The sequence below is a fragment of the Brassica rapa genome, chromosome A01 (genome assembly GCF_000309985.2).
Source record: "Brassica rapa cultivar Chiifu-401-42 chromosome A01, CAAS_Brap_v3.01, whole genome shotgun sequence".
Lineage (NCBI taxonomy): Eukaryota > Viridiplantae > Streptophyta > Magnoliopsida > Brassicales > Brassicaceae > Brassica > Brassica rapa.
Window position 1 is genome coordinate 5,120,387 of NC_024795.2, and position 15,886 is coordinate 5,136,272.

The 15,886-nt window shown below is 31.4% G+C and overlaps 1 protein-coding gene and 1 pseudogene across 1 annotated transcript; both read left to right on the top strand.

Moving 5' to 3' along the window:
- Positions 1-488: 488 nt before the first annotated feature.
- LOC103856519 lies at positions 489-977 on the top strand (annotated as a pseudogene).
- Positions 978-2,238: 1,261 nt separating this feature from the next.
- LOC103856530 (CLAVATA3/ESR (CLE)-related protein 2) lies at positions 2,239-11,154 on the top strand. The gene has a single exon (XM_033273967.1). The coding sequence runs from the start codon at positions 7,627-7,629 to the stop codon at positions 7,861-7,863; it is 237 nt and encodes a 78-aa protein (XP_033129858.1). The 5' UTR covers positions 2,239-7,626; the 3' UTR covers positions 7,864-11,154.
- The last annotated feature ends 4,732 nt before the right edge of the window (positions 11,155-15,886 follow it).

Sequence of the window (15,886 nt, forward strand, 5' to 3'; positions counted from 1 at the left end):
ATACTGATATACATACATATACACCTTTATCGTATGTATGTATCTAGGGCCCACGCCGAGTGGTGTGCATGCGTTACATTTGTAAACGAACAAATATACGGCGAAGGTAAAGCCCAATAGTAATTGTTTTTTTTTCTTTTGTATTTAACATGGTGGTTCCCTCCTCTTATTGGCGGACACCCTCCAATAAAATGGCGCGGAAAAACCTACTCTTTCTGGTACTATGGAATAATGACATGATTTGAGATCTCTTTCAATCCAAAAGTCAAAACTTCTTTTAGTAAAAGCAAAACCAAAGTAGTAACATAGAATCTAATTAGTTTATTCACCAAGGATTTCCCTCCATAACACAGTACCCTTTTCAAGTTTCAGAAAATTTTAGAACAAAAACTTAATTTCCCTCCACAAAAAATAAAAACACCAAAAACAAGTATTAGATCCAAGCAGAAGCACTTCCAAATCTGGTTCAAAGTCCCTCCTATTCACACACTTCATATACAGTTCCTCCTTCTATCCTCAATTCCATCTATCTCCTTAGTTCTAAATTAATGGCGGCTCTCGATCAAAAACCTCAAAACGACAACAAAGAGAATGTCTCACCCTCAATGATGGTCAAGCCTCTAGATTATTGTACATCCCTCGATAAAGACATAACCCAAATCAAAATGAGAAGAAAAAGATCTAGAAGACAGCCGCTTAAAGACATCACCAATCTATTTGTCTCATCACCACCATTGTCCTCTTCGTTTATGGTTCGACACTTGGCCAACTCTATCAGTTGATCCCAAATGCATGAAGAAAAGACTTAGTGTGTTAGTCTCAAGGCTGCTGCTGCTACTTCTTCTACATTCTCTTGTAAAAAATTGAGATGATTTTTTTTTTGAATTGCTTTCTATCATCTAGAAAAATTGGTGTATTTTCCTTTTTGATTACTGTATTACCTTAATTATATATCACTACCCTGATAGACATTAGAATTCATGTACCCAACACATACAAGATCTTTTAACATTTTTACCAAAAAAAAAACACATACAAGATATATTACATACTGGTTTGGCAGTTGTTCTGATTCTTGCGTTATCTTCAGTATAATTATGTGCCTAACTTAACTGGAACTATATACATGTAAGCTGCGATCTGTTTTTTTTTTTTTTTTAATCTAAGAATATCTGAGATAGAAATAAAAGTTGGTGATTGCAATTTCAACCCACCTGAGAGGTAAACCAAAGTTGTTTCTCTGTTAAGTGATAACTAGGGCTGGGCAAATAAACCGAACCCGAAAACCCGAACCGGATCCGATCCGATAAAAATGAATCCGAACCGATTCAAACCCGACGTAAATACCGAATGGGTCTTGTTTTTGGTATTTCGGGTTATGGGTATTATCCGAACCGAACCCGAATCTAAATGGATATCCGATAGAACCCGAAACATTCAAAACCTCGAAAAAATCTTGTACCAAACATAATCTCAATTCCTAATATGTATCCAAAATACACTAAGAAATATTAAACATCTAAAATACTTATCTATTACATGAAGATTTGTGGTTCTATTACATGAAGGTTGATGGTTAAAGATGATCGTTGAATCTTGAAGTATTTAGATTTAGATTTTGTTAAACAATGTTTCTCATTTTATGAGAACTTAGTTTTCGTTTTATGCTTTTATTTATTTGGTTTTCTTTTTATCAGTAAATATGTTTACTTTTCGTTTAATTTTGAATGATCACGGTTGATGTTCCTTATTTTTGAATCAATTTTACTTAAGTTTTGGTTACAAAATAGGTACAAATCAGGTATTTTAAAACTGAAGAACCGATTTTACTCATGTTTTGGTTATAAAATAGATAAAAATCAAGTACTTTTAAATCGAAAAACCAATTGGGACCCGAACCCGAAAGTATATTGGGTTGTACCGGTTCTTTGAAGATTTACTAACCTCGAACCGAACCCGATAGAACCCGAACCGGTCCCGAACCGAACTTTCATATAATCCGAATGGGACTGATTTTGATAAACCCGAAAAACCGAAACCCGATTGGATAAAACAGAAACCCGATTGGGACCCCGAATGCCCAGGCCTAGTGATAACTGTGACGAACTTTTTCAGTAGATAAAATATACATTAGAGATAAAGAAATTTGTTTTTGTAAATGACATTATTTTTCATTAGTTTTTGGGCTTATTTGCCAAATAACCAAAAAAAAAATAAAAATTAGATTTTGGGAGAGAGAGTAGAGAGAGATAGGAAGAGAAAGTAGGAGAGAGGGGGGGAATTTTAGTTAGTTAGTATATTTAAGTTTTTTTTCATGTATATAGGGTGTAATTTCCCTTAGTTTTTCCGTAGGAGTTTTTTATCGCCTTGCGTCAACGCTTGCATTTATATAAAAGCGCCAACATAAATTTTCTCAAGGTTATTGGACTGATTTTGCCATGTAGCCGATCAATTCATAGATTTTAGAGAATAGTTACAGATTTAGAGAAAGAGTTATAATTGGTAATAAGATGGGCGCGAGCTGATTACTTCATATTTAATACTTGCTTTGCTTCATACGAATAGTAAAATTTTAAACATGTATTTAATTTGTCGAAAATAACTATTTGTTATTTCAAATACTTGTTCAAAAATATGTTAATTGTAAATTATATTTTCCATTCGATTACTCACTACTTGTAAATACTTGTGAATTACTGAAAATATTTTCGAGTTTTTGAAATTACTTGCAAGATAATCATACAAAACTTTATCTTGTTTACCTGATTTGAAAAAGAACCACGGAAATTATTCCATACAAAATATTTGTACTTATTTTCAAGAAAATAAAACAAAAAACGTAATCATGTCGATAAGAATGTACTATCTAATCTATTAATTTAGGGATTGGTTTTTATCTACTACTTAAAGTTGTCATTTAAGTTTTGGTCTCTTTCATAAATGTTACTAGAATATATCACACTACTTTATAAATGGAACATACCTACTTAAACTTAACCAATATACATACAACCGGATTACTTAATCTAAATCAATATCTAATATATTAAAACCATCCAAAATTAAACAAAAACCACAACGACAGGTTATTGCTCTAAATAAAGCAATCCAATAAAACTAAACCAACAGGTTATCATGTTTAGTATAGATGTCCGTCTTTCCTTCTCTTCAGATCACTACCTGACACATAAAAAAACTCAAATTATTTTCTATTTTGTCCATCTTTCATCATACTAACCATTCTAACAAATAAAAAATCTGATTATGAACACAAAATTATCTGTATATAAGCTTCAATCATATATAGATTAGATCATGACTTTTGTTTACGTTACATATGTTTTGTTTATTTGTTTATTATAGCCGAAGATACAATTCATACCCGTATACAATATATGTTCCTTTATATAAAAGTATATAGATTAGATATTTTGTAATTTCAATTCGTTTAATATTTAATGATTATCTACATACAGTCGATATCCAGAATATTCTATCCACATTAAGATTTGCCAATAGAGTCTGGAACAAAGCCTTCAGATACGTGCAGTGTGTGTGTTATCTCAACGCAGCTGAGCTTAGCTTTTCATATCCAATATATTTCAATCTGCCAATGTTTGTAACAAGCTCGATTTATTAGATTAGATATTATGAATAAACAAACACTCAAAGAAAATTATGAAACTTATCTTTTCTGTTTCTCGATTGACTTGACGACAAAAGTTTGTTACTCATTTGGGTTTAGATAATATCCTTTGTTAAATTAAATTTGTCACAAGGCATGATCCATAAACTATTAAATAACCCAAACTTTTGATCTTAAAAACATCCATTAAAATTTTATGGGCTAAATGTGTTTAATATTTTTAACAAACTAATTATGATTAGTTATAAGCATAACTAATAAAGGTTTTAAAATTATATAATATTTAAAAAAAAATCGAATATTTTAAATTTAACAAATGTAAGTTTAAAGTGATCCAAATCAAACTATTATACTGAAAATGAAACAAGATTCAATACAAACTAACAACATATACAACACAAATTATAACACCACTAAAAATTAGATATAGATGTCAAATATATATATAAATATTACACAAAAATATTTATAAAAATTATATACACATATCATATACAAAAAAAAATTAAAATTAAAATTAGATGAATCAATTTCCGCGCTTCAGCGCGGGTTAGAATCTAGTTTACTTTTTATAACGAAGAAATATCTATTTCTGATTTTAGGCTTTCATTTTTATAGTTTAATTATTATTTTTTTAATCAAAAAAAAAGTAACAGATAATATCACACCGAGTGATATTTGTTATATTTATTATTTATTTTATATTTGTAAGTATTAAAACTCAAATAAATAATTGAAAAGTCAAGTTGAATACCAAACAAGTAATAGAAGATATCAAAAAAAAATCCTCTCTCTTCTATTTTCTTTTTTGAAACCCCAAAGGCAAATCTCTGTGGCTCCCACTCGTTGGCGGCGCGTGAGCGTCCTTTCTGACGCTGAAAGCTCCCTTCTTCTCTCTAAATCTCTGTTTTTCTTTTTGCTTCTCTCCTATCATCTTCACTCTCTTCGCTTTGCTCGGCGTTTATGTGCCTAGGGCTTCGTCCGTGACATCTTCGCACGTGAGAAGGTTCTACTCGGTTTTATAGATTGCTAGGTTTGGAGCGGTGGCGCGGGGTTGGTGATACCTCATGCTGAGGAGTCGACTCTTAGGGTTTTGTAAGTGGTTCATTTTTCCTCTTGGAGAGGCAGTGGCACGTAGAGGAGGCTCAGTGACTCGTCGATGGACACTTCTGCAGTTTTCGGGCTGTATGTAGTCCTACGCGAAGGTCGTGTGGTGGCGGTGCTTTGTCCTCTCTTGGGTGTCTATGACTGCCCTGTTTTGACTACTCTCGACTTGAGAGCTTTGGAAATCCGGTTACTCGAAGGCGTTTGTAGCTTGTGTTGTTGGCGTGTGTCGGAGCATTTGGTGGTCTTTAGTGAATTGCTGCTATGGAGCAGTGTTGGTGGCGTCGTCTATGGCGGCTCCAAGGAGAAGTTTCAGTCTCCCTCTCAATTTTTGGTCCTCTTCCCGTCTGGTTTATGTCGTCAATCGGCTGTGTGTCGATTTGCTTTCGATTGTTTCTCACCTGTTTGAGCTTTGTAAAGCTTGATCCTTACCACATGATTAAGCTTCAGGCGGAAAAAAACTTACTTTTATCCGGTTCTCGAAGGGGTGACCGACGAGGGCTTCGAGAGTCTTTGTTATTCAGTGGGCCTCCTCTTTCCTCGGTGGTTCGGTCGGTGGTGGCAGCATACCTCAGCGCTTGGGGATTGTTGTGCTCATGGTGGTGTTGCTTCACTAATGTTTTGCAGGTCATGGAGTGATTATGACATTGGCTAGTTGCGGCTGTCTCGTGTCCATCTTTTTTTCAACTTGGTCTAGAAGCCTTCATTGGTTTCTCGATCAGTTGGTTCAGCGATATAGAAGTTTGTTCAGCAGGTTTGGAGCAATTTTCACAAGGCACGGACTCAAAACCTTCTTCTATATGTGTTTGGTCGTTCATCGCGTCGAAAGTTATGAGTTTCAAAAAATTACCGGAAGCTAGCTACTCCAAAGACGACTTGGGAGTTCTAGGCATCCAAGAGAACAAGGAGAACTTCATGGTCTCAGGATCATCGTCTACGGCAACGAACAACAAACAGTTCCAAAAAAATTAAAAGTTGAGTTATCGGAATGTGTCAGGTTTAGTGGATGGGCGAAAGTACCTTTGTAATACAACGACTGAGGGAGTTTTTGTTCAATTTGGGCTTGTAACTGGATAAAAAAATTCTTGTTCATAAGTTGAATTAAATAATATGTTTTTTTTTGTAACATTTTAAATAATATGTATATATTTTTTTTTAAAGGTAATGGAGGATATAAAGCAAGCAACAGTATTTATGTTTACCCCTACTAATTGGGAAGATCATTTACGTGTCAAAAAATGTACTCTCTTTTCTGATTTTGTCAGAGAGCAAGTCTATGTCATCTGCTATGTCACATGTCACTACAATGCTCTAGTGATTTACTGAGATGTTGCATAATATTCTTGGAGACTCATGTTATGGTCAAACAGTTTGCTAATACCTTTTTGTTGAAATCTGGATTTGGATAAAATAATGCTTCAGTTTTTAAAAAGTAATTACAGTCTACGAGTGTTATCAGTTGAAAACTTATTTTATAACACTATAAATCACCTCCTCACCTTTGTCAGTGGATTCGTAACTACACTATATATACCACCTCCGGATAAATGTAATAAAACATCATACAACCGTTTCAAATTTTTTTTGGTTTTGGCTGGAACTTTTTTGAATATTCTTCTTGTGATGAAATCTCCTGATGAATCAAATGGGTGAATATAAATATTGACAATCTCCGACTCACCAATCTAAACCAGCACCAACCCATAAGTGCTCTTAGCCTTTGACTTCATTTCATATTTTACTCCTTTCCTTTTCTATAGCTTATTGGATTTCATGAATCACCCTCCTCGTCCATTATCATTACCTCGTATTATTAACTCTCACTCACTCACTCACACACACACATAGTATTATATTAGTATGTGCGCATGCATATATTATATACAATATGATTGGATGGATAGGGACGGCCAAGTTAGAGATGGTGTAAGTTTTGGTATTAAGTATTTGTGCGTTATCGATGTATAAAATTGTTTATAATAATTAGCACTCAAAGTCGTCGTCCCTTATCGCTCTTTTCGATAGACCAATGTAACTATAAAAGATTCTTATCTTTCTTACCTTGATGATGTAATTACCGAAAACGATCGTATAAATGGATAGAACTTTATCCTCAAGCTTCGCATTTAGGGTAATCCACATTCATTAATAATATCTTATTCAAAAAAAAATCTTAGTCTTGTTTACTTTTGATCGTGAAGTAAATAAATCTATATGTGGTGACCTAACAAATCATCGAGTGTTTAAAAGGGATGACCGCATGTACATGACTGGGGACTGAATGCATATTAACCACAACGATATATTCACATAGTTGTTTTGGTATAAAATCTATCCTAGAGACAAGGTCACCTAACACATCAAGTGTATAAAAATGGATCGCATATGAGTCTATATAGAGCTTGGCCAATCTTAGGCCCTAGAACAACAAGTATATACTAAGATGTTAATGTATTAAATATGTGTACTATACCGTAATGGACGATCTTTAGCAATTTTAAATACTATTCAAAGCACCAATTTGCATTTTCCAGGTCGCAAGAGTCACTTGCTAAGCTGGTCACAGATTATAATATAAGTATTATAGATGTTTTGGTAATGAAGTAAAATTAAAACGAAGGGCAAACGAGAAAACCTGTCGTCGGCGACAACTCACGATTGCACTTGCCATAAGCACTCAAGCCCCTAAGCTAGCTAAAGCCACCTCCACTACCACTACTATAAACTCTTCAAATAAATCTCTATAAATAGAAACACTCATGAGATCTCTTCTTTCCTCATATACACTCATATACACCACGTTTACTTACAATTTCAGTCTCCCTCCCTCTCCCTTTCTATAAATAGAAATCAGTTTCAGTGTTATTGTAACTGTAATGGCTAAGTTATGCTTCTCGTTATACTTCTTGGTGTTTCTTCTGATAGCCTCAGCCGCCACCGGAAGCCGTCCTCTTGAGCAGACTCCGGCCGGGCTGAAGGTGAGAGATTTAAGCCCTTCTATTAAGGCTACGAGCAAGACGGTGGTGGATGGTGAAGCTACTGGTGGAAGCAGCATCCAAGGAAAATCTCCAGAACGTTTAAGCCCTGGAGGATCTGACCCACAACATCATTAGTTATTTAGGGTTACCTTTATAATTAAGAGTTGTTCTCAATTTCTTCGAGATATGTATTTCTTATTAATAACTTGTTGCAATGAATCTGTTTTTTATCTTTTGTAGTAAAATTGTGAATTTGCGTTTGTAAGATTATTACAAAAGTATAACAGATTTATTGATATATTATTCTAAGTTTCGTCATTGTACGTTTGATATTCTAAATTTGGTTATGTTTACGTTAGATATTCCATATTAGTATATTTCGTTATGTTTCTGCAACAAGGACTGTATCATTATTATCATTTACCTTTTCTATTTATATATATACTACTTTGTGCCTTTACAATATCTATAGCAATGCAAGGTATTAGGTTGATTTTGATGGTCGTCCTGCATATATATGCGATGCTGTCTTATGATTATATAGTGTTTATGTCGATTGTGACTAGTCTGATGAAAAGCAAAAGCAAACAGATACGTCTAACTTTCAACATATAAAAAGTCCAACAAAATACGTATTCTTTTGTTTTTTTAATCGGCATAGCAGTAGAAATGGAATGAAAGTACGTTTAGATGTGGCCGATCTCGATGGCCCGTGCATAGTATAATTTCATCCAATATTAGGTCGCGTTTGTAATTAATTGATCGTTATAAGCTTATCAAATACAAGATTAATCTGTTGAAGAGAATGAAATTAAAAAAAAATGAAATAAACATGGAACGTCAACAACTGGAATGAAGGAAGTTACTAAATGGAATGAGTAGTCGCTGGAAAACATTTTGCAACATAAATGGTAACCTTTCAGAGGAACATAATGGAATGAAAGTAACTAGAATTTAGATCAAACTATTAAGAATATTCTTAATATATGAAATAAAACCAGCCTACGAATATATGATATATATAAAACAACCTTTAACAGTGTTTCATATATTTTTCAAAAAAAATATATATATATATATATAATATAATAATGATGAACAGAGACAGTACCTGTAAGAGAGGAATACTTTTCATTAGTTGGTTTCATAATGAACATACGATATGGTGTTAAATATAGGAAATAAGAGGTTGCTATTATTTTGTGCATAAGATCTACAAGAGTTTTGAATTTTAAAATCTTAATAAATCTACATTTTGCGAACAGATAACATCTAAACTAAATTAAAATAATTATTAATTTATTTGTATTCCATTCCACATCATTCACGATCATTTTTTATCCTGAATCTTTTACAACTACATTCCACTTGTTTCCATTTATTCCAAAAGAATCAATGGAATGGAGTTTATTTTCTGTTCCAGATAAATGGTAGTTTTATTTTGGAATGTTGAGGAATAAGGTATTCCAAACAGTTATATTCCAAAAAATGCTAATCCAGTTGCACCCAAAAGTTACTTGGCTGTCAAAAAAAGAGTTATATGGTGCGTAAACCCTTTCTCAAAAAAAAAAAAAGGTACATGGTGCATGCAATCTTACATTCACATCTGGTTTCTTAACTAAAAGAAACCTTTTGTGATTAAAAGAAGCTTCTTACACTCATGACTCATTTGATAGTAAATCCTTTAATAAGAAAAAAATATTTGATACGTATATTAAAATTCCTCTGATCTCTTCTTATGATTAGATCGTCTATTGTTTAATTGGTAAAAGAAACTATCGTAATCTATTATGTGCTTTACGTCTTACGATTAAGGTGAATCATTTTTGTTTAGACTTTTTTTTTGTTAAATGTGTGATTAAATAAAGAAAATATCGTAAAATAAATAAGTTATAACACTAGGAATTTGATTTTTTTTTTTTTTTTTTTTGAAAACTGGCCTTAGGAAGTTGATTTTTGAATCTATTAAATGCTTTACGTTGTACGATTAAGGTGAATACATTTTTGTTAAGAATTAATTTTTTGTTTAATTGTGTGAATGAACAAACTTGATAAATATATGTGAACTGATGTATATGCCGGGTTATATGTGAACTGATTCCGTTTACAGTTTTTCTAATTCACGTTAAAACTCAAAAAAAAAATCAACACGTAAGAATATATATGTTTTTTGTCATCAGCATAAAAAAAAAATATATAATAGGTTTTTTAAAATATATATATATGGCTATTTAAGTTAAGATTCGGTCCATCATTTTTTTAGTGACAAAATTTATCGAAAGGTGTGTTTGTATTTGATTAATCATAAGCTTTACAGTAAACCAAACACATAATACTATGATCGGTCATGAGTAAAAAGTTAGATTCCGATGAAATCATACCGTATCAATTTTTTAAAAAAATAAGATTAGTTAACCGCTAACAATACACTATTTTATAAATTATTATTTTTATTTTTTTGATAAAATTTTATAAATTATTTAATTATGGAAAAAGCATTCCACCTAAAAGTCGACGAACGTGAAAACCAAAATGGTGATACTCGGCTGAAAATGGCATCATATAATAAACGAACAAAAGACGGCGAACGTGAAGCATTCGTGTTTTACTAAAAGCAAATCGTATTTTTATAAATAACGCCAAAAACTAATGACTTATCACACGACCCAAATGGAGCCCATCTGTGTATTGTTGTAATTCTTTTCTGTTTAATATGGATTAATATCATCCAAGATAAATTAAAGCATCGTGACCTTATAATTTTGTAAACATACGCACGATTGGGATGTTATATAAATCTTAAGAAATTAAAGTTTATTGTTTAATATCATATAAAGTATATAATATGATAGTGTGGATATCAATTGGTATAGGCTTTAGAATTTAAACAAACCTCGAATATATTACTAAGCACAAATATTAGTAGCCATGCCTTTGTAGTATATACTTTATAGGGTATACGTTTGTGCATAAAACATCTAATATTGGGAGGTTATTAAGTGAATATCACACTATTTATTAGAAAAAAACAACAATAAAAATAGAGAAAGATAGTAAGAGTTTGTAAGATACTCAGGAGAACTTCGTAATGTATTTGTTTCTCATAAATTGATTCGGTATGTTTAAAAAATTAACCTTTTTTATACTCACACTATATTAGAATAATAATATTTGTTTGAAATACTTATAGAGTATTTCTTGAATGAAAATTCTCTAATATCCTGATAAAATAATGCAAAAACAAATGAGTTATAAGCAGTTTAGGAATTTACATCGCTAAAAAATATATTCTTACAATATGATTCAAGATATATAGCATAATAGTCTGTTCATCCGTCGTTATTATGTCACCATCCATATTCAAATTCGATATAATACATCTTGACGAAACAGAAGAAAGAAAGAAATAATTTTTTTTTGAAAAAAGGAAGAAAGAAAGAATTACTATGGTACGACTATGAATATATGCAAGTTGAATAGAATAAATTCGAATCAGAATATTCAATAATCATTACGAATCAGAATATTCGGACTTAAGATTTATTTAAGCATTAATGATGATGGGAGTATCAAACTTTAGTTGATGAAAATATAAACATCAAAGGAACCAGAGGCAGCAAATCGGTTCATTGTGCTAAAGTGGGGACCTTTCTAGTGTGCATTAATTCTAAATGAAGAAGTAGAAGATTGATTACCTAAATTTTTAAAGTAATTATTTTTTCTTGAAGGTCATATATATGCGAGAGCGGATCTAGAAAATAACGTAACGTGAGGCACAACATATAAATTTAAATTATGTTAAATATAATTTAATAAATTAAATTAAACTATAATTTTTACCTCTGTTCGAAAACGCGGCCGCCGTGGACGACTATCCGGCGATTAAACGGTTGGCGGTCTCCGGGCGCAGCGATTTGGCTGTATGCGGAAGATTAGGCGGTGTGGTACAAAAAGTTGAGTTTTTTTAGTTAATCTGAAGTCGAGAATCAGTTATATGGGTTATATGCTCTGTTCGAAACTACGCTAGGCGTTAGTCGGGCGTCCGGACCGGGCCTAGCGTCTAATGAAAAAATAGGGAGTAAGCGGGAATTAATCGGCGAGTTGTTTTGAGTTTATATATTATATTATGTATGTAAAATTCCGAAAGTACGTCTGGTCTGGTGGTTATGATATTGTTTGGCTTCTTCCCAATCCGGGTTCGACACCCAAGAGTCTCAGTTTTTCCATTTTCGATTTTTTTTTTTAAAATGAGTGGCATTTATGTAAATAACTCATCGTTCTCCTCAAAACATATTTTAGGGCTACGGGGTTTCTGAAACAATTATTTTGCAGCCACCATAGCTTTTTTTGCATAATCTTTAAATTTTTCGGGTTTTAACTGCAGTTTTTACAAGACATTAGTCATTAATATTTCTAAAATTGAATAAAATATAAAAGAAATATTTTTTGCATTTTTTGAAAAAAGGTTAAATTTATTCAAACAAAATATTTTTTTACAGTGAGTTAAACTTTAGAGCTAATTGTTTGGTACTTAATCACAACATACTACTATAGCAATTTTAAATACTCATTAATATCATAAAATTATATATATGCAGTTGTAATTTCATTATAAAAATTTACTCCTGTTTAGCTTCTATTTTTGTTTTAAGTATTAAAAATAAACTTAATAAAAGTAATTGCTAAAATTAATTTTTAATAAATTATGAGTAATTATTTTGAAAAATAATATTAAAAGTGATTGAAATACAATAATTTGGCTATCATTTATTAAAAATACTTTCAATCAAAAATACTTTAATTATTATTTGAGTCTAATTTAGTTTTCTTCATCAAAATTTTTAACGTATTTATGAAAATAGTCATATTTTAAAGATAGACTTAAAAAGTAACATTACGTTTTTGGTAAAAGTAAAATTTATCATATTAAATAAGAAAATAAAACAAGTTACAAATAGAATAGTTTTAGGTAGCAAAATCAAAAGAAAATGTATAGAAAAATTGAAAGAAGAGAAATGTAACACATGGGATTTGAACCCGGGTTGGGTGGGGCACACTTTAACAATTACCTACCGAATTACTTACACAATTTTCTTTGTACATTTAGTTTCATAAGAAATATATATAAGGTAAAAGTAGTATGTGGCACGTGCCACACCCACTCTCTCTGTGGGTCCACCCCATGTATATGTTATAATATGTCATATTATTATAAATTCCCTTCTTACGAAAATTTTTAAAGGAAAGTATTTCCAAAACTCGCTTCCTTTCAAAGCACCTAGAGTCTCGAAACCTTTCTTTGGCTGGAGAAGCATTATAGCTGCAAAAGATCTAGTAACTAAAGAAATTCGACGCACAATAAGAACAGAAGAACATACACTCATATGGGATGACACATGGATACGAGATATGATCACAAGACCACCCATTATGCCACAAGTCTATGATCCTAATATGAAAGTCTGTGATCTGATCGATCCAGTGAAGAAGGACTGGGATACCACTAAACTCAAGGGCTTTCTAGACCCACACAACATTCCACTGGTGCGAAGTTTATACCTCAGTAGAAACCTCATTCATGATGGACATTGTTGAAACTTATCAATATCGAGCAAATACTCGGTCAAATCGGGATACATGCTTGCAAGATAAAAAAAAGATAGCGAATATGATTTCCTTAATCAGCTACTGTCCCTTAATCCCTTAAGAGAAAAAGTATGGAAAGTTAAAACTTGTAATAAATTCAGCCATTTTCTATAGAAAATTCTATTTGGATCAGTGGCTATAAACGAAAGACCTTTCAAGAGACACGTTGGAAATGACCTGAATTTTCCAAGATGTTGGTGTGCAAAAGAAACAATTAACCAAACGATTTTTACATGTCCTCCTGCAATGCAATATTGGGCCTTATCTACTATTCCATCAGCTCCAAGGATTTTTGCTTCACAAAATCTATACACGGATATGGATTACCTTCTTTCAAGGACTAATAGTGAAAAACTTATAGAGAAATCAACCCGATATTTTCCTTGGCTTATATGGTATATCTGGAAAGCGCCTAATGAGAAACTTTTTAATGGTCGGGACTTCTCACCTATGGACACAACAGACCTATCCGTACGATCTTGGTAGACTACCAATCAAGAAGAAGATCTGGGTGACCCCATCATTGAATGTCTACCAGGGAACCATACATTGTTATCTACATTCACCTGCCGAGTGGATGGATCATGGAAACATGATGGAACCACAAGTGGAGTGAGATGGATCAATTGATCTCTTCAGCCTCCAAGGTTGCCACAAGAGAATATCACCTCTACATACAGAACTTAAGAGTTTGGTATGGGCCTTGAAGTGTTTTTCTCGTCACCAGTGTTTTTGTAATTATTTTGTTACCGACTCTCAAGAATTAGTCAAAATGATACTGACGACTAACCAGACCAGCCTTTGCAACTGAGCTTAGTGAGTTTAAAACTCTATGGGAAACCTGTCAAAATGCCCAAAAGGTATATCAGTCCAGAGTCAATAATACCCAAGCGGATTTTGCAAGGCATGCTCGTACAAGAAATAGTGTTTTCTCTTATGTGAACATGTCGGTCCATACTGGATCGATACATGCAGTTCGACTTTTGGAATACATACTTAGATTTATTATCGTTTTCTCAAAGTTATTTAAATTCAACTACCTGATTTATAATGAATTTGAATAAGTTTCATGTTGCAGTTTTTCTGTAATATACAGATGAATACGATAGACAATTCATGCATCATATCTATAACCAAGGTAATCTAGTAGTAAAGATTTGATCCATGACACAGATCCGACTGTCCTAGGTTCAGTTTTTATATGAAATAAAGTTAATGTTATTTTGCCGGTCTCTGTTAAGATTTCGGTGCAGATAGTTTATACTATTATGATAACATGTGATTTAACTATCTCTAGTATTAGTCGGAAGCTATACTAAATTCGGATAATACAATATAATATGTAGTCAATTATGTAGTATATTAAGTGCATTTTACAGAAAACTGGGACATGACATATAAAAAAAATGCATCATATCTTTGATAGATAAAACTCGTAAACGATACATTTTTTTATAAAAAAAAGAAACTTTGCATCCGAAACCATATTTTTTGAACATTAAAATTCAGAATGTAAAAATATTTAAACCCTTAACCACAGGAACACCGAAGTACCACTAAACAAATACCCATAGTTTTAAAATATATATTTTTGTAACTTTAGTTTTCAAATATTGATCCCCAACTATACATAGCATATTATATCAATAAGAAAGTATTGATTAAATAGTTAACTAAATCACACATAGTGGATTCAAATCTCTATAATATTATTTGAGAAATCAGTTTCTTATGTGTCGTGCTCACGTTAACTCTCACGATGGTTGATTACGCTGATACCCTTAATGGATTATTAAATATATTGCATTTAAATACTATTATTGAATTTTTTATTTAGTTTCCTTTAAAAAAAATCAAATAACATATATAAAAAAATGAAACATTTATAAAGTAAAAAAATATATTTGAAAAAGAAAATATATGTATATATAATATGATTTCATTAAAAAAGAAAGTTCACAAAATAGAAATATTCCATTAAAAAAATTTTGAATAACATAAAATATACTTTTGAAGTAATAAAATAATTCTGTATATCTATATTTTCTTAGATGAAAATATATATATTTGCATATAATATGATTTCATTAAACAACATTTACACACATAATATTGATATTAGAAAAGGAAAAATTATTTCTTTTAATACATAATTTTAAACAATATAAATATATATATTTTCAAAGTAATAGAAATAATTTCTATATATCTATCTATTTTCTTAGATGATTGCATAAAATAATTAAGTAACATAAACCGATATATGTTTAATTGACTAAACATAGTTTATAATTAGTATTCTTGAAATGTTTTTTTATTTTTCATATATTTAGTTGACTATAACATCTTTCAATTACAGCAAAAAATCTATAAATAATATTTTTACTTATATAATATGATTTTTAAAATACAATCACACAATTTTTTTAACTGCTTATTTTTAAATTTATTAAAAAAATATTAACAATAAACATCTTTTGATCAAATAATTACAATTAAAATAACATAACAT

What these genes read in the sequence shown, in the direction of transcription:
- LOC103856530 (XM_033273967.1), top strand. Translation starts at nt 7,627, where the DNA reads ATGGCTAAGTTATGCTTCTCGTTATACTTCTTGGTGTTTCTTCTGATA.